Below are 19,269 nucleotides of genomic sequence, written 5' to 3'. Positions count from 1 at the left end.
TTTACTCCCCCCTCCCCCTCCCCCTCCCCTCTTTACAGCTGGGGGATCCACCCATGTCCTCTTACAACATCTGGGAACAATCCGGCATGTTAACATACACTCTCAGTCTCAGCTCCCACCCAGCCCCTCTACAGGACTACAGTCTCAGCTCCCACCCAGCCCCTCTACAGGACTACAGTCTCAGCTCCCACCCAGCCCCTCTACAGGACTACAGTCTCAGCTCCCACCCAGCCCCTCTACAGGACTACAGTCTCAGCTCCCACCCAGCCCCTCTACAGGACTACAGTCTCAGCTCCCACCCAGCCCCTCTACAGGACTACAGTCTCAGCTCCCACCCAGCCCCTCTACAGGACTACAGACTTGGTGCCCCACCCAGCCCCTCTACAGGACTACAGAATTGGTGCCCCACCCAGCCCCTCTACAGGACTACAGACTTGGTGCCCCACTCAGCCCCTCTACAGGACTACAGTCTTGGTGCCCCAGTCAGCCCCTCTACAGGACTACAGACTTGGTGCCCCACCCAGCCCCTCTACAGGACTACAGACTCAGCCCCCACCCAGCCCCTCTACAGGACTACAGACTTGGTGCCCCACCCAGGCCCTCGACAGGACTACAGTCTCAGCCCCCACCCAGCTCCTCTTCTGGACTACAGGCTCAGCCCCCACCCAGCCCCTCTACAGGACTACAGACTTGGTGCCCCAGTCAGCCCCTCTACAGGACTACAGACTTGGTGCCCCACCCAGCCCCTCTACAGGACTACAGACTTGGTGCCCCACCCAGCCCCTCTACAGGACTACAGACTTGGTGCCCCACCCAGCCCCTCTACAGGACTACAGACTCAGCCCCCACCCAGCCCCTCTACAGGACTACAGACTCGGTGCCCCAGTCAGCCCCTCTACAGGACTACAGACTTGGTGCCCCACCCAGCCCCTCTACAGGACTACAGACTTGGTGCCCCAGTCAGCCCCTCTACAGGACTACAGACTTGGTGCCCCAGTCAGCCCCTCTACAGGACTACAGACTTGGTGCTCCAGTCAGCCCCTCTACAGGACTACAGACTTGGTGCTCCAATCAGCCCCTCTACAGGACTACAGTCTCAACCCTTACCCAGCCCCTCTACAGGGCTACAGACTTGGTGCCCCACCCAGCCCCTCTACAGGACTACAGACTTGGTGCCCCAGTCAGCCCCTCTACAGGACTACAGACTTGGTGCCCCACTCAGCCCCTCTACAGGACTACAGACTTGGTGCCCCACCCAGCCCCTCTACAGGACTACAGACTCAGCCCTCACCCAGCCCCTCTACAGGACTACAGACTTGGTGCCCCACCCAGCCCCTCTACAGGACTACAGACTTGGTGCCCCACCCAGCCCCTCTACAGGACTACAGACTTGGTGCCCCACCCAGCCCCTCTACTGGACTACAGACTTGGTGTCCCACCCAGCCCCTCTACAGGACTACAGACTTGGTGCCCCACCCAGCCCCTCTACAGGACTACAGACTTGGTGCCCCACCCAGCCCCACTACAGGACTACAGACTTGGTGCCCCACCAGCCCCTCTACAGGACTACAGACTTGGTGCCCCACTCAGCCCCTCTACAGGACTACAGTCTCAGCCCCCACCCAGCCCCTCTACAGGGCTACAGACTTGGTGCCCCACCCAGCCCCTCTACAGGACTACAGACTTGGTGTCCCACCCAGCCCCTCTACAGGACTACAGACTTGGTGCCCCACCCAGCCCTTCTACAGGACTACAGACTTGGTGCCCCACACAGCCCCACTACAGGACTACAGACTTGGTGCCCCACCCAGCCCCTCTACAGGACTACAGACTTGGTGCCCCACCCAGCCCCTCTACAGGGCTACAGACTTGGTGCCCCACCCAGCCCCTCTACAGGACTACAGACTTGGTGTCCCACCCAGCCCCTCTACAGGACTACAGACTTGGTGCCCCACCCAGCCCCTCTACAGGACTACAGACTTGGTGCCCCACCCAGCCCCTCTACAGGACTACAGACTTGGTGCCCCATCCAGCCCCTCTACAGGACTACAGACTTGGTGCCCCACTCAGCCCCTCTACAGGACTACAGTCTTGGTGCCCCAATCAGCCCCTCTACAGGACTACAGACTTGGTGCCCCACCCAGCCCCTCTACAGGACTACAGACTCAGCCCCCACCCAGCCCCTCTACAGGACTACAGACTTGGTGCCCCACCCAGCCCCTCGACAGGACTACAGTCTCAGCCCCCACCCAGCCCCTCTTTTGGACTACAGGCTCAGCCCCCACCCAGCCCCTCTACAGGACTACAGACTTGGTGCCCCAGTCAGCCCCTCTACAGGACTACAGACTTGGTGCCCCACCCAGCCCCTCTACAGGACTACAGACTTGGTGCCCCACCCAGCCCCTCTACAGGGCTACAGACTTGGTGCCCCACCCAGCCTCTCTACAGGACTACAGACTTGGTGCCCCACCCAGCCCCTCTACAGGACTACAGACTTGGTGCCCCAGTCAGTGGTCAGATCAATAACGACTCCAAGAAACGTGTCATAATCAACTTGTTTGTGTTCTATTTTAGAACTAACTTTTACACATCATCTAAAAAAAGGCAGCAATTTATTGGGCACAAACTGAACTATCTCTGGATGTTTTGATTAGTTATAATGACGTATTTCATTCCAGAAGAGTTCCAATCTGAACCTCTGCAGAACTATGGCAGGACTCATCACTAGGGCTAGGAGTTTGCATGGTCAGGTCACATGGTCAGGTCATGAAAGCCTTGTGGCACTAGACGATACCTGAGTGTTTCCACAACAGCAGTAGGTCTTGTGTGAAGAGAAGACAAGAAGGGAAGGAAAGAGGGGAAACCCATCATGAACTGGGTCAACTGACTTTCCTGGAGACACTCCAGATATCATGTTTATACAGAAATCTGTCCATCTTTTCCACATTTCTCTGCTAGACACAAACCCTTCCTCTCCTTTCTATCTCCCTTTCTCTCTCTCTCTCCCTTTCTCTCCCTCTCCCATTCTCTCTCCCTCTCCTTTCCTCTCTCCCTCTCCTTTCCTCGCTCCCTCTCCTTTCCTCTCTCCCTCTCCCTTTCCTCTCTCCCTTTCTCTCCCTTTCTCTCCCTCTCCTTTCCTCTGTCCCTCTCCTTTCCTCTCTCCTTCACTCTCTCCCTCTCCTTTCCTATCTCCCTCTTCCTTTCTCTCTCCCTCTCCCTTTCTCTCTCCCTCTCCCTTTCTCTCTCCCATTCTCTCTCCCTCTCCTTTCTCCCTCCCTCCCTTTCTCTCTCTCTCTTCCTCTCCTTTTCTCTCTCCCTCTCCCATTCTCTCTCTCTCCTTTCCTCTCTCCCTCTCCTTTCCTCTCTCCCTCTCCTTTCCTCTCTCCCTCTCCCTTTCCTCTCTCCCTCTCCTCTCTCTCTTTCTCCCCCTCTCCTCTCCTCTCTCCCTCTCCTTTCCTCTCTCCTTCCCTCTCCTTTCCTATCTCCCTCTCCCTTTCTCTCCCCTTCTCCCTTTCTCTCTCCCTCTCCCTTTCTCTCTCCCATTCTCTCTCCCTCTCCTTTCCTCTCTCCCTCTCCTTTCCTATCTCCCTCTCCCTTTCTCTCCCCCTCTCCCTTTCTCTCTCCCATTCTCTCTCCCTCTCCTTTCCTCTCTCCCTCTCCTTTCCTCGCTCCCTCTCCTTTCCTCTCCCCCTCTCCCTTTCTCTCTCCCTTTCTCTCTCCCTCTCCCTTTCTCTCTCCCTCTCCCTTTCCTCTCTCCCTCTCCTTTCCTCTCTCCCTCTCCTTTCCTCTCTCCCTCTCCCTTTCTCTCTCTCTCCCTTTCTCGTTCTCTCTGTCTCTCTGTCTCTCTCTCTCTCTCTCTCTCCCTTTGTCTCTCTCCCTTTCTTTCTCTCTCTCTCTCTGACCATACAACCATGTCAAACCATGTATATAAACGTAATGACCTATCGTGCCTGTGTGAATGTATGTGTGTGTCTATGTTTGTATGTATGTACGTACGTACACTAAGAACAAATTCTTATTTTGAATGATGGCCTAGGAACAGTAGGTTGTTCAGGGTCAGAACGACAGACCTTCACCTTGTCAGCTCAGGGAAGGGTGTGTGTCCTGCAACCTTTCGGTCACTAGTCCAATGCTCCAACCACTAAACTACCTGCCCCCATGCACAAAGCGAGGTCCATACAGAAATGGTTTGTCGAGATCGGTGTGGAAGAACTTGACTGGCCTGCACAGAGCCCTGACCTCAACCCCATCAAGCATCTTTGGAATGAATTGGAACGCCGACTGCGAGCCAGGCCTAATCGACCAACATCAGAGCCCAACCTCACTAATGCTTTTATGGCTGAATGGAAGCAAGTCCCCGCAGCAATGTTCCAACATCTAGTGGAAAGCCTTCCCAGAAGAGTGGAAGCTGTTATAGCAGCAAAGGGGGACAAAACTCCATATTAATGGTCATGATTTTGGAATGAGATGTTGGACAAGCAGTATGTACAGTATGTATGTGTGTGCGTGTTTGAGTGTGTGTGTGTGCATGTGTTCCTCAGCTGGTTGAGTTCTAAGCCCAGTATCAGGGTGGGACAGTCTCTAGGGACAGACACACACACACACAGAACACACACACACATTGTACCCTGTGTCAGCTCTATCTGAGCAGGGAAAGGACCAAATCATTTCAGATAAACAGAGAGCTTCTCCCCAGAACCAAATCTATCCTGTCAGTTATCAGTAACCCTGAAGGAAAGTAGCAGAGGCAATGGTGCCATTTCAGAGTTAAGACGCAGCCCATCTGTGTGTGAGGAGGACAGCAATTAGTGTTCTGCTGTTAAACTAAATATTATCTTTACAAGGTCACTGCTACGACCTCCAGGGGTCACACCGTCGCTAGAGACAGAGACCTACGTACGTCTTGCATCTCCTCTTGTGTGTGTGTGTGTGTGTGTGTGTGTGTGTGTGTGTGTGTGCGCACGTGTGTGTGTGTGTGTGTGTATATGTGTGCGTGCAATCGTGTGTGTGTATACGTGTGTGCACGTGTGCGTGTGTGACTACGTGTGCGTGTGTGCATTTTTGTGTGTGTGTGTGCACATGTGCGCGTGTGTGTATACAGTATGTGTGCGTGATATAATGTGTGTGCACGTGTGTGTGTGTATGTGTGTGCGTGTGTGTGTGTGTGTGTGTGTGTGTGTGTGTGTGTGTGTGTGTGTGTGTGTGTGTGTGCATGCAAGCATGTGTGTGTGTGCATGTTTTCTAAGGAGTTACTTTTGTGTCATTAATATCAAGAAAAGCTTCTGAAATCGAGAACAAAATTCTTAGTATTGCAAACAATAACAATGATATTGAAAGCAAAACATAAATCCAAAAGTATCATTTTTAAATGCGCACACAAATGAATTGTAAATAAATGCAATTGTGATCAAATGCCTTCCTCTTTGCCTACAATTATTTTTATGCCGTTTCAAGTTTGGCACATTCATTCCAACAGCATACCACCCGGTACCCACTGCTGGTTTTCCTCTGGAGCTGAGCAGGGTTGGTCCTAGTTGGTCCCTGGATGGGAGACCAGATGTTACTGGATGTGGTGTTGGAGGCCAGTAGGGGCACACTTCCCTCTAGTCTTTCTCTGTGTCATTAACAATCCCACCTATCATAACATGAAGTGGAGCTATTACTCCAAAACTGGTTGACCAATAAGGATGCATCAACTATGCTACCCTCTAAACCCTGCCTACATGGAATGGATTTATATAGAGCCTCTCTGCTTACTGAACTACTTTCTGTTTTTTATGTCTTGCTTTCAATAGCATTATCTTCATTTGCAATACTGGCCCAATAGTAACTCCATAGTTTTTTACCAGAGTTCAGAGCACACCAGGACGCTGGTGGGGGCAACCAACAGTAAACATCCAATAGGCCTGGACATTTTCCAGACCTCAGTTTTTCAGCAGATGTGGAAAATAACCGTCATTTAGGAACACAAGCGTGACAGGCGCAGCGTTCAACAACAAACCATGTTCTGGCCAATAAAACAGACTGTTGTGTGTGAAGCAAACATGTCACGCTATCAACACTGTCAGCTGTCCTCATTCTGAAGTAAGAAAATGTCAATTCTGACAGACAGACAGACAGACAGACAGACAGACAGACAGACAGTCAGTCAGACAGACAGACAGACAGACAGACAGACAGACAGACAGACAGACAGACAGACAGACAGACAGACAGACAGACAGACAGACAGACAGACAGAGGTATAAATGACAACTGTGATCCTACCTCTCTCACACTGTGCCCCCGTGAAGCCGTAGGTACAAACACAGCGGTTAGGAGCCACACACCGTCCTCCATTCTGACAACCTGTCTCACACACCGCTGCATGGGAGAGAGAAAGACAGAAATACACCAGAGATCTCAGGTTAGGAACCCATCTATAGTGTTTATACAGTGTTTATACCGGTGGTTGTATATTGCTTGTATAGTGGTTGTGTAGAGGTTGTGTAATAGTTGTGTATTGGTTGTATAGTGTGTATATAGTGGTTGTGTGTATATAGTGGTTGTGTAGCGGTTGTGTAATAGTTGTGTATTGGTTGTATAGTGTGTATATAGTGGTTGTGTGTATATAGTGGTTGTGTAGAGGTTGTGTAATAGTTGTGTATTGGTTGTATAGTGTGTATATAGTGGTTGTGTGTATATAGTGGTTGTGTAGAGGTTGTGTAATAGTTGTGTATTGGTTGTATAGTGTGTATATAGTGGTTGTGTAGAGGTTGTGTAATAGGTGTGTATTGGTTGTATAGTGTGTATATAGTGGTTGTGTGTATATAGTGGTTGTGTAGAGGTTGTGTAATAGTTGTGTATTGGTTGTATAGTGTGTATATAGTGGTTGTGTGTATATAGTGGTTGTGTAGAGGTTGTGTAATAGTTGTGTATTGGTTGTATAGTGTGTATATAGTGGTTGTGTGTATATAGTGGTTGTGTAGAGGTTGTGTAATAGTTGTGTATTGGTTGTATAGTGTGTATATAGTGGTTGTGTGTATATAGTGGTTGTGTAGAGGTTGTGTAATAGTTGTGTATTGGTTGTATAGTGTGTATATAGTGGTTGTGTGTATATAGTGGTTGTGTAGAGGTTGTGTAATAGTTGTGTATTGGTTGTATAGTGTGTATATAGTGGTTGTGTGTATATAGTGGTTGTGTAGAGGTTGTGTAATAGTTGTGTATTGGTTGTATAGTGTGTATATAGTGGTTGTGTAATAGTTGTGTATTGGTTGTATAGTGTGTATATAGTGGTTGTGTGTATATAGTGGTTGTGTAGAGGTTGTGTAATAGTTGTGTATTGGTTGTATAGTGTGTATATAGTGGTTGTGTAATAGTTGTGTATTGGTTGTATAGTGTGTATATAGTGGTTGTGTGTATATAGTGGTTGTGTAGAGGTTGTGTAATAGTTGTGTATTGGTTGTATAGTGTGTATATAGTGGTTGTGTAATAGTTGTGTATTGGTTGTATAGTGTGTATATAGTGGTTGTGTGTATATAGCAGTTCTTACGTTGACCACAGTGGTTTCCCACGTATCCTTTCTGACACTGGCAGTGGTCATCAGCACAGCTCCCACCATTCATACAGCGGATGTTACAGTTTTGGACTGGTGGGGGTTGGGAGAGAGAGAGAGAGAGAGAGAGAGAGAGAGAGAGGAAGGAAGATACACGAGAAGAGAGAGAGAGAGGATGGAGAGAAGGGGGAGACAGAGAGAGAGAGAGAGAGAGAGAGAGAGAGAGAGAGAGAAAAAGGGAGTGAGGGGGGGTTTGTTACACCCACACCCACACCAGACCCAGTCCCACACACACACACACACACACACACACACACACACACACACACACACACACACACACCAGGTTAAGCTTACAACACAAACACACAGATAGGGCTACACTTTCAGTACAAACGCACCAAGATTCCCTCCGAATTGTGTTTATCATAAATCCCATTCAGATATAATATTCGCTCAAATTGATTGTGTGAAAACAGATGAGCACACGGCCCAACACTGCTCTGAGCTGCTCTACTCAACGCTGCAACAAGGATTAGTAGATGTTGACTATGGAATTCTTCCAACACACACACACCCATTCTGCCCTGAGACTGAACAATCAGCTTTCACAGTTCAGCTGCTATTCAAGGGAGAGCGGCACGGCAAAACAGATCAATTCTTCATGAGCTCTGTGCTGTATGGTTGGTTGTTTTGGAGAGTTATGTTAAGTTTTGGTGGAGTGTCGTTGCATATTTTACATTCTGTGCAGCTAGTCTTTTCGGTAAGGCAAGAAACAGGAGAACACTTTTTGAAACAGAGTGAAACAGGGAGGTACTATCAAAGTATTTTGCTACGGTGTGCCCTACTAACACCACCCTGCTCCCAGCACACACACTCTAACACGACCAGGAGGGAGAACCCTGAGACAGGATATGACATCATACAATAGTCATGGTAGAAACCACAAAACAATCTGGACTGTAGCGATCACTGCCAAAACAACAGCCTCCCTCCTCCCTCCATCCCTCCTTCCCGCCCACCCTCCCTCCTAGTCCATCAGCTCTAACAGCCCAGCCCTGCAGCTCTCAGCTCTCTAACTCTGGAACTCTGAATCTCAGTTCTCCAGAGAAGGAAACAGAACATATTTCTGCGTCTGAGTTCTCTGTTTCACACCTCTCAACACCAGACATTGTTTATGCTGCCCTGCGGGAAAAATATTACAAATATGACGGTTCCCATGTTGCACACTTCAGTGATGTGTAACAGTGGGTCTCTTTTTTAAATCCACAGAGGAGAGTTAGAGGGAAGCAGAGGGGTGTGGTGGACGTAGACTTGGCTGACTGGGTCCAAGAAACATTTCTCATACATGGATCTAGAATATCTATTATCTGTTTCATATGTTGAAGTCCTTGTTAGTAAAGGCAGTGAAAGGCTTTTGAAATGGAAGAATGGATACCAGGCTAAAGTAAGGTGGTGATAGACTACAGTCAGATGTGGGCTGGGGTGTGGTGGGCCTGGGGATAAGGCTGTTCCTTCCAGAACACAGTTCACATCTATCTGGCTCATACAGGGAAACTAAGGGCTGGATTCATTCAGTAGATCAGCGTTATAACCGCTTTTGCGGAGACCGCATTCACAGTAAACGCTCTATATGTCATCTCAATCAAAAATGACCTTCACATTTCAACCGCGCTACAATGCAGATGTTCGGCGCTACAGACTGAATCCAGTCCCTGTAAAGCAGTGTTTTATCTGAATGTGTAGAGATACGGTTGATAGACACTATTGTACATCATTCTAGATTATTGTTCTGCTCTGTTGTACATCATTCTAGATTATTGTTCTGCTCTGTTGTACATCATTCTAGATTATTGTTCTGCTCTGTTGTACATCATTCTAGATTATTGTTCTGCTCTGTTGTACATCATTCTAGATTATTGTTCTGCTCTGTTGTACATCATTCTAGATTATTGTTCTGCTCTGCTGTACATCATTCTAGATTATTGTTCTGCTCTGTTGTACATCATTCTAGATTATTGTTCTGCTCTGTTGTACATCATTCTAGATTATTGTTCTGCTCTGTTGTACATCATTCTAGATTATTGTTCTGCTCTGTTGTACATCATTCTAGATTATTGTTCTGCTCTGTTGTACATCATTCTAGATTATTGTTCTGCATCATTCTAGATTATTGTTCTGCTCTGTTGTACATCATTCTAGATTATTGTTCTGCTCTGTTGTACATCATTCTAGATTATTGTTCTGCTCTGTTGTACATCATTCTAGATTATTGTTCTGCATCATTCTAGATTATTGTTCTGCTCTGCTGTTGGTCTGACAGTACCTGACATGGATCCACAAGAAGGAGCGATGGACCCGGTGGGACAGGTACACATGTTGGGTCTGGAGCAGAACCCGTCTCCACACGAGCTCCGACAGATGGCTGCAGAGGACCAGAGAGACAACACATGTCAGTACAACACACACACCTCCTAACCACACACAGTCTGCATGGATCTAGAAACCCAGTCATCTGAGTTGATTATGAGGAGGATATTACAGAGATTCTCCTGATCTTACAGGAGAGCACATTCAAATGTTATGCCCATAGGGCCTAGAGTTTGTACAGGTCAGGTTACCTGGTTAGGAAAAACTCTGGTCCCTCTAGTCTACAATAGAAGGGTGTCTATTGGCTGTCACTAGCTTCTCCCCCTTCAGTCTCTCACTGTATAGTTGAACATCCCAGCTAACCAGAAGAGAGACCTCATCAGGAGCTTTCATTTGAAACATAAAACTCCTGTTGGCCAGTTATGTGTGTTCTGTTGCTCAGCCCTCATCATGGCTGGGCTGGGTTTAGTACTGTAATACTGGTGCCCATCTGGTAGGACTGCTGCGCTGCTATTTTTTACCCAGTATTCACTACTTTTGGGTGGACATACAGTACAGACTTAACGACTGTATTCAGGAAGGCAGCCTGGAGCTGGTACACCCACCCCTATCCCTCCTGCTACCATAGCAACCCCTCCCCCCAGCCCAGTCAGGTAGAGGGAGGCAGGAAGCATGGGGAGAGTGACCCTGTGTCCCAAGACTCCACTGCTAAACAACGTCATTAGAGGAAGGCAGGCAGGCAGGCAGGCAGGCAGGCAGGCAGGCAGGCAGGCAGGCAGGCAGGCAGGCAGGCAGGCAAACAGGCTGCAATCACAATCCCAATCACACAGTCCTGTGCAACCCACCACCCTGCTACGGGCTTCCTGAACCCAACTCTGATACAAGTTCCCTGCTTTCCTGAGAGAGAGAGAGAGAGGAGAGAGAGAGAGAGAGAGAGAGAGAGAGAGAGAGAGAGAGAGAGAGAGAGAGAGAGAGAGAGAGAGAGAGAGAGAGAGAGAGAGAGATGCCTGCTACTCTGGCCAGGGCAAAACAACATCTCAGAGAGCAGACCCATTCAGACTCAGGAGACAAACTGACATCACCTTTCATTTGACTGAAGTATCACTTCACTGTTTCACTTCTCTGATCTGAACAGTTCAGGCTCACTTTAACCCTGGCTTAATAGCATATCATGTTGGTCCCACACACATACTCTATAGTAAGTAGCCTACGGACTGGGGTCATTGGTAGCTTGAGGGTTAAACACCTTCAGTAGGTTTTGATTTCCAGTCTCATCAGAGTATGACCGGATAGCTAAGTATTAATGAGTTAGTTATCTCAGAGCCACGCTGTGTCTGGCTAAGCTAATTGGACAAACAGCGCTAGCTGCCCACAGAGAGAGCTGGACCGCCTCCCTACTGCGCCACAGGACATGGTGGGCCAGAACCACAGCGTTCTGGAACAGGACCGGGTTCGGGCCCGCCCACCAGCCTGGCTCAGACACAAACACACTAACCTCATAGTGTTACAAGCACTCATCATACTATACTCAACAATACACAGTACACCCTGCCTTACCGACACAGACATATTACTATGAGACAGTCAGTACACCCTGCCTTACATACACAGACATATTACTATGAGACAGTCAGTACACCCTGCCTTAAGTAAACAGACATATTACTATGAGACAGTCAGTACACCCTGCCTTACATACACAGACATATTACTTTGAGACAGTCAGTACACCCTGCCTTACATACACAGACATATTACTATGAGACAGTCAGTACACCCTGCCTTACATACACAGACATATTACTTTGAGACAGTCAGTACACCCTACCTTACCTACACAGACATATTATTATGAGACAGTCAGTACACCCTGCCTTACCTACAAAGACATATTACTATGAGACAGTCAGTACACCCTGCCTTACATACACAGACATATTACTATGAGAGTGAAAATACACCCTGCCTTACATACACAGACATATTACTATGAGACAGTCAGTACACCCTGCCTTAACTACACAGACATATTACTATGAGACAGTCAGTACACCCTGCCTTACCTACAGAGGTATATTACTATAAGACATACAGTACACCCTGCCTTACATACACAGACATATTACTATGAGACAGTCAGTACACCCAACCTTACCTACAGAGGTATATTACTATAAGACATACAGTACACCCTGCCTTACATACACAGACATATTACTATGAGACAGTCAGTACACCCTACCTTACCTACAGAGGTATATTACTATAAGACATACAGTACACCCTGCCTTACCTACAGAGGTATATTACTATAAGACATACAGTACACCCTACCTTACCTACAGAGATATATTACTATAAGACATACAGTACACCCTAACTTACCTACAGAGGTATATTACTATAAGACATACAGTACACCCTGCCTTACCTACAGAGATATATTACTATAAGACATAGAGTACACCCTACCTTACCTACAGAGGTATATTACTATAAGACATACAGTACACCCTACCCTTACCTACAGAGGTATATTACTATAAGACATACAGTACACCCCGCCTTACCTAAACAGGCATATTACTATAAGACATACAGTACACCCTGCCTTACATACAGATGTATATTACTATAAGACATACAGTACACCCTGCCTTACCTACAGAGGTATATTACTATAAGACATACAGTACACCCTACCTTACCTAAACACGCATATTACTATTAGACATACAGTACACCCTTCCTTACCTGCAGAGGTATATTACTATAAGACATACAGTACACCCTGCCTTACCTACAGAGGTATATTACTATAAGACATACAGTACACCCTTCCTTACCTACAGAGGTATATTACTATAAGACATACAGTACACCCTGCCTTACCTACAGAGGTATATTACTATAAGACATACAGTACACCCTGCCTTACCTACAGAGGTATATTACTATAAGACATACAGTACACCCTACCTTACCTACAGAGGTATATTACTATAAGACATACAGTACACCCTACCTTACCTACAGAGGTATATTACTATAAGACATACAGTACACCCCGCCTTACCTACAGAGGTATATTACTATAAGACATACAGTACACCCTGCATTACCTACAGACGTATATTACTATAAGACATACAGTACACCCTGCCTTACCTACAGACGTATATTACTATAAGACATACAGTACACCCTACCTTACCTACAGAGGTATATTACTATAAGACATACAGTACACTCTACCTTACCTACAGAGGTATATTACTATAAGACATGCAGAACACCCTACTTACCTAAACAGGTATATTACTATAAGACATACAGTACACCATACCTTACCTACAGAGGTATATTACTATAAGACATACAGTACACCCTACCCTTACCTACAGAGGTATATTACTATAAGACATACAGTACACCCTACCCTTACCTACAGAGGTATATTACTATAAGACATACAGTACACCCTACCTTACCTACAGAGGTATATTACTATAAGACATACAGTACACCCTACCGTACCTACAGAGGTATATTACTATAAGACATACAGTACACCCTACCTTACCTACAGAGGTATATTACTATAAGACATACAGTACACCCCGCCTTACCTACAGAGGTATATTACTATAAGACATACAGTACACCCTACCTTACCTACAGAGGTATATTACTATAAGACATGCAGTACACCCTACCTTACCTACAGAGGTATATTACTATAAGACATACAGTACACCCCGCCTTACCTAAACAGGCATATTACTATAAGACATACAGTACACCCTGCCTTACCTACAGAGATATATTACTATAAGACATAGAGTACACCCTACCTTACCCACAGAGGTATATTACTATAAGACATACAGTACACCCTACCTTACCTACAGAGGTATATTACTATAAGACATACAGTACACCCCGCCTTACCTAAACAGGCATATTACTATAAGACATACAGTACACCCTGCCTTACCTACAGATGTATATTACTATAAGACATACAGTACACCCTTCCTTACCTACAGAGGTATATTACTATAAGACATACAGTACACCCTGCCTTACCTAGAGACGTATATTACTATAAGACATACAGTACACCCTGCCTTACCTACAGACGTATATTACTATGAGACAGTCAGTACACCCTGCCTTACATACACAGACATATTACTATGAGACAGTCAGTACACCCTGCCTTAAGTGCACAGACATATTACTATGAGACAGTCAGTACACCCTACCTTACCTAAACAGACATATTACTATGAGACAGTCAGTACACCCTGCCTTACCTAAACAGACATATTACTATGAGACAGTCAGTACACCCTGCCTTAAGTACACAGACATATTACTATGAGACAGTCAGTACACCCTGCCTTACCTACACAGACATATTACTATGAGACAGTCAGTACACCCTGCCTTACATACACAGACATTACTATGAGACAGTCAATACACCCTGCCTTACATACACAGACATATTACTATGAGACAGTCAGTACACCCTACCTTACCTACAGAGGTATATTACTATAAGACATACAGTACACCCCGCCTTACCTACAGAGGTATATTACTATAAGACATACAGTACACCCTACCTTACCTACAGAGGTATATTACTATAAGACATGCAGTACACCCTACCTTACCTACAGAGGTATATTACTATAAGACATACAGTACACCCCGCCTTACCTAAACAGGCATATTACTATAAGACATACAGTACACCCTGCCTTACCTACAGAGATATATTACTATAAGACATAGAGTACACCCTACCTTACCCACAGAGGTATATTACTATAAGACATACAGTACACCCTACCTTACCTACAGAGGTATATTACTATAAGACATACAGTACACCCCGCCTTACCTAAACAGGCATATTACTATAAGACATACAGTACACCCTGCCTTACCTACAGATGTATATTACTATAAGACATACAGTACACCCTTCCTTACCTACAGAGGTATATTACTATAAGACATACAGTACACCCTGCCTTACCTAGAGACGTATATTACTATAAGACATACAGTACACCCTGCCTTACCTACAGACGTATATTACTATGAGACAGTCAGTACACCCTGCCTTACATACACAGACATATTACTATGAGACAGTCAGTACACCCTGCCTTAAGTGCACAGACATATTACTATGAGACAGTCAGTACACCCTACCTTACCTAAACAGACATATTACTATGAGACAGTCAGTACACCCTGCCTTACCTAAACAGACATATTACTATGAGACAGTCAGTACACCCTGCCTTAAGTACACAGACATATTACTATGAGACAGTCTGTGAGCAGCGCCCCTGCCTTACATACACAGACATATTACTTTGAGACAGTCAGTACACCCTGCCTTACATACACAGACATATTACTATGAGACAGTCAGTACACCCTGCCTTACATACACAGACATATTACTATGAGACAGTCAGTACACCCTGCCTTAAGTGCACAGACATATTACTATGAGACAGTCAGTACACCCTGCCTTACCTAAACAGACATATTACTATGAGACAGTCAGTACACCCTGCCTTACCTAAACAGACATATTACTATGAGACAGTCAGTACACCCTGCCTTAAGTACACAGACATATTACTATGAGACAGTCAGTACACCCTGCCTTACCTACACAGACATATTACTATGAGACAGTCAGTACACCCTGCCTTACATACACAGACATTACTATGAGACAGTCAATACACCCTGCCTTACATACACAGACATATTACTATGAGACAGTCAGTACACCCTGCCTTAACTACAGAGGTATATTACTATAAGACATACAGTACACCCTGCCTTACATACACAGACATATTACTATGAGACAGTCAGTACACCCAACCTTACCTACAGAGGTATATTACTATAAGACATACAGTACACCCTGCCTTACATACACAGACATATTACTATGAGACAGTCAGTACACCCTACCTTACCTACAGAGGTATATTACTATAAGACATACAGTACACCCTGCCTTACCTACAGAGGTATATTACTATAAGACATACAGTACACCCTACCCTACCTACAGAGATATATTACTATAAGACATACAGTACACCCTACCTTACCTACAGAGGTATATTACTATAAGACATACAGTACACCCTGCCTTACCTACAGAGATATATTACTATAAGACATAGAGTACACCCTTCCTTACCTACAGAGGTATATTACTATAAGACATACAGTACACCCTACCCTTACCTACAGAGGTATATTACTATAAGACATACAGTACACCCCGCCTTACCTAAACAGGCATATTACTATAAGACATACAGTACACCCTGCCTTACCTACAGATGTATATTACTATAAGACATACAGTACACCCTGCCTTACCTACAGAGGTATATTACTATAAGACATACAGTACACCCTACCTTACCTAAACACGCATATTACTATTAGACATACAGTACACCCTACCTTACCTGCAGAGGTATATTACTATAAGACATACAGTACACCCTGCCTTACCTACAGAGGTATATTACTATAAGACATACAGTACACCCTTCCTTACCTACAGAGGTATATTACTATAAGACATACAGTACACCCTGCCTTACCTACAGAGGTATATTACTATAAGACATACAGTACACCCTGCCTTACCTACAGAGGTATATTACTATAAGACATACAGTACACCCTACTTACCTACAGAGGTATATTACTATAAGACATACAGTACACCCTACCTTACCTACAGAGGTATATTACTATAAGACATACAGTACACCCCGCCTTACCTACAGAGGTATATTACTATAAGACATACAGTACACCCTGCCTTACCTACAGACGTATATTACTATAAGACATACAGTACACCCTGCCTTACCTACAGACGTATATTACTATAAGACATACAGTACACCCTACCTTACCTACAGAGGCATATTACTATAAGACATACAGTACACTCTACCTTACCTACAGAGGTATATTACTATAAGACATGCAGAACACCCTACTTACCTAAACAGGTATATTACTATAAGACATACAGTACACCCAACCTTACCTACAGAGGTATATTACTATAAGACATACAGTACACCCTACCCTTACCTACAGAGGTATATTACTATAAGACATACAGTACACCCTACCCTTACCTACAGAGGTATATTACTATAAGACATACAGTACACCCTACCTTACCTACAGAGGTATATTACTATAAGACATACAGTACACCCTACCGTACCTACAGAGGTATATTACTATAAGACATACAGTACACCCTACCTTACCTACAGAGGTATATTACTATAAGACATACAGTACACCCCGCCTTACCTACAGAGGTATATTACTATAAGACATACAGTACACCCTCCTTACCTACAGAGGTATATTACTATAAGACATGCAGTACACCCTACCTTACGTACAGAGGTATATTACTATAAGACATACAGTACACCCCGCCTTACCTAAACAGGCATATTACTATAAGACATACAGTACACCCTGCCTTACCTACAGAGGTATATTACTATAAGACATACAGTACACCCTGCCTTACCTACAGAGATATATTACTATAAGACATAGAGTACACCCTACCTTACCCACAGAGGTATATTACTATAAGACATACAGTACACCCTACCTTACCTACAGAGGTATATTACTATAAGACATACAGTACACCCCGCCTTACCTAAACAGGCATATTACTATAAGACATACAGTACACCCTGCCTTACCTACAGATGTATATTACTATAAGACATACAGTACACCCTTCCTTACCTACAGAGGTATATTACTATAAGACATACAGTACACCCTGCCTTACCTACAGACGTATATTACTATAAGACATACAGTACACCCTGCCTTACCTACAGACGTATATTACTATGAGACAGTCAGTACACCCTGCCTTACATACACAGACATATTACTTTGAGACAGTCAGTACACCCTGCCTTACATACACAGACATATTACTATGAGACAGTCAGTACACCCTGCCTTACATACACAGACATATTACTATGAGACAGTCAGTACACCCTACCTTACCTAAACAGACATATTACTATGAGACAGTCAGTACACCCTGCCTTACCTAAACAGACATATTACTATGAGACAGTCAGTACACCCTGCCTTAAGTACACAGACATATTACTATGAGACAGTCAGTACACCCTGCCTTACCTACACAGACATATTACTATGAGACAGTCAGTACACCCTGCCTTACATACACAGACATATTACTATGAGACAGTCAGTACACCCTACCTTACCTACACAGACATATTACTATGAGACAGTCAGTACACCCTGCCTTACCTACACAGACATATTACTATGAGACAGTCAGTACACCCTGCCTTACATACACAGACATATTACTATGAGACAGTCAATACACCCTGCCTTACATACACAGACATATTACTATGAGACAGTCAGTACACCCTGCCTTAACTACAGAGGTATATTACTATAAGACAGTACAGTACACCCTGCCTTACATACACAGACATATTACTATGAGACAGTCAGTACACCCAACCTTACCTACAGAGGTATATTACTATAAGACATACAGTACACCCTGCCTTACATACACAGACATATTACTATGAGACAGTCAGTACACCCTACCTTACCTACAGAGGTATATTACTATAAGACATACAGTACACCCTGCCTTACCTACAGAGGTATATTACTATAAGACATACAGTACACCCTACCGTACCTACAGAGGTATATTACTATAAGACATACAGTACACCCTACCTTACCTACAGAGGTATATTACTATAAGACATACAGTACACCCTGCCTTACCTACAGAGATATATTACTATAAGACATAGAGTACACCCTACCCTTACCTACAGAGGTATATTACTATAAGACATACAGTACACCCTACCTTACCTACAGAGGTATATTACTATAAGACATACAGTACACCCCGCCTTACCTAAACAGGCATATTACTATAAGACATACAGTACACCCTGCCTTACCTACAGATGTATATTACTATAAGACATACAGTACACCCTGCCTTACCTACAGAGGTATATTACTATAAGACATACAGTACACCCTACCTTACCTAAACAGGCATATTACTATTAGACATACAGTACACCCTACCCTTACCTGCAGAGGTATATTACTATAAGACATACAGTACACCCTGCCTTACCTACAGAGGTATATTACTATAAGACATACAGTACACCCTACCTTACCTAAACAGGCATATTACTATTAGACAT

At 44.8% G+C, this 19,269-nt stretch overlaps 1 protein-coding gene across 6 annotated transcripts in view; it reads right to left on the bottom strand.

The window, feature by feature from the left end:
• Positions 1-19,269, bottom strand: part of LOC106593245 (fibrillin-1) — a 169,848-nt gene that overhangs the window by 135,286 nt on the left and 15,293 nt on the right. For all 6 annotated transcript variants that reach the window (XR_014382842.1, XR_014382844.1, XR_014382843.1 and 3 more), the window contains exons 4-6: positions 9,861-9,959; positions 7,532-7,627; positions 6,268-6,363 (exon numbers count right to left, since the gene is read on the bottom strand). Coding sequence is in view for 3 of the 6 variants with exons in the window: in XM_082969630.1 (XP_082825756.1) it covers positions 6,268-6,363; positions 7,532-7,627; positions 9,861-9,959 (291 nt within the window). In the remaining 3 variants the exon portion in view is untranslated. The remainder of the gene's footprint in view (positions 1-6,267; positions 6,364-7,531; positions 7,628-9,860; positions 9,960-19,269) is intronic.

The sequence above is a fragment of the Salmo salar genome, chromosome 26 (genome assembly GCF_965601325.2).
Source record: "Salmo salar chromosome 26, fSalSal1, whole genome shotgun sequence".
In the NCBI taxonomy this organism is placed as follows: domain Eukaryota; kingdom Metazoa; phylum Chordata; class Actinopteri; order Salmoniformes; family Salmonidae; genus Salmo; species Salmo salar.
This window is presented reverse-complemented; position numbering and strand designations above follow the sequence as displayed.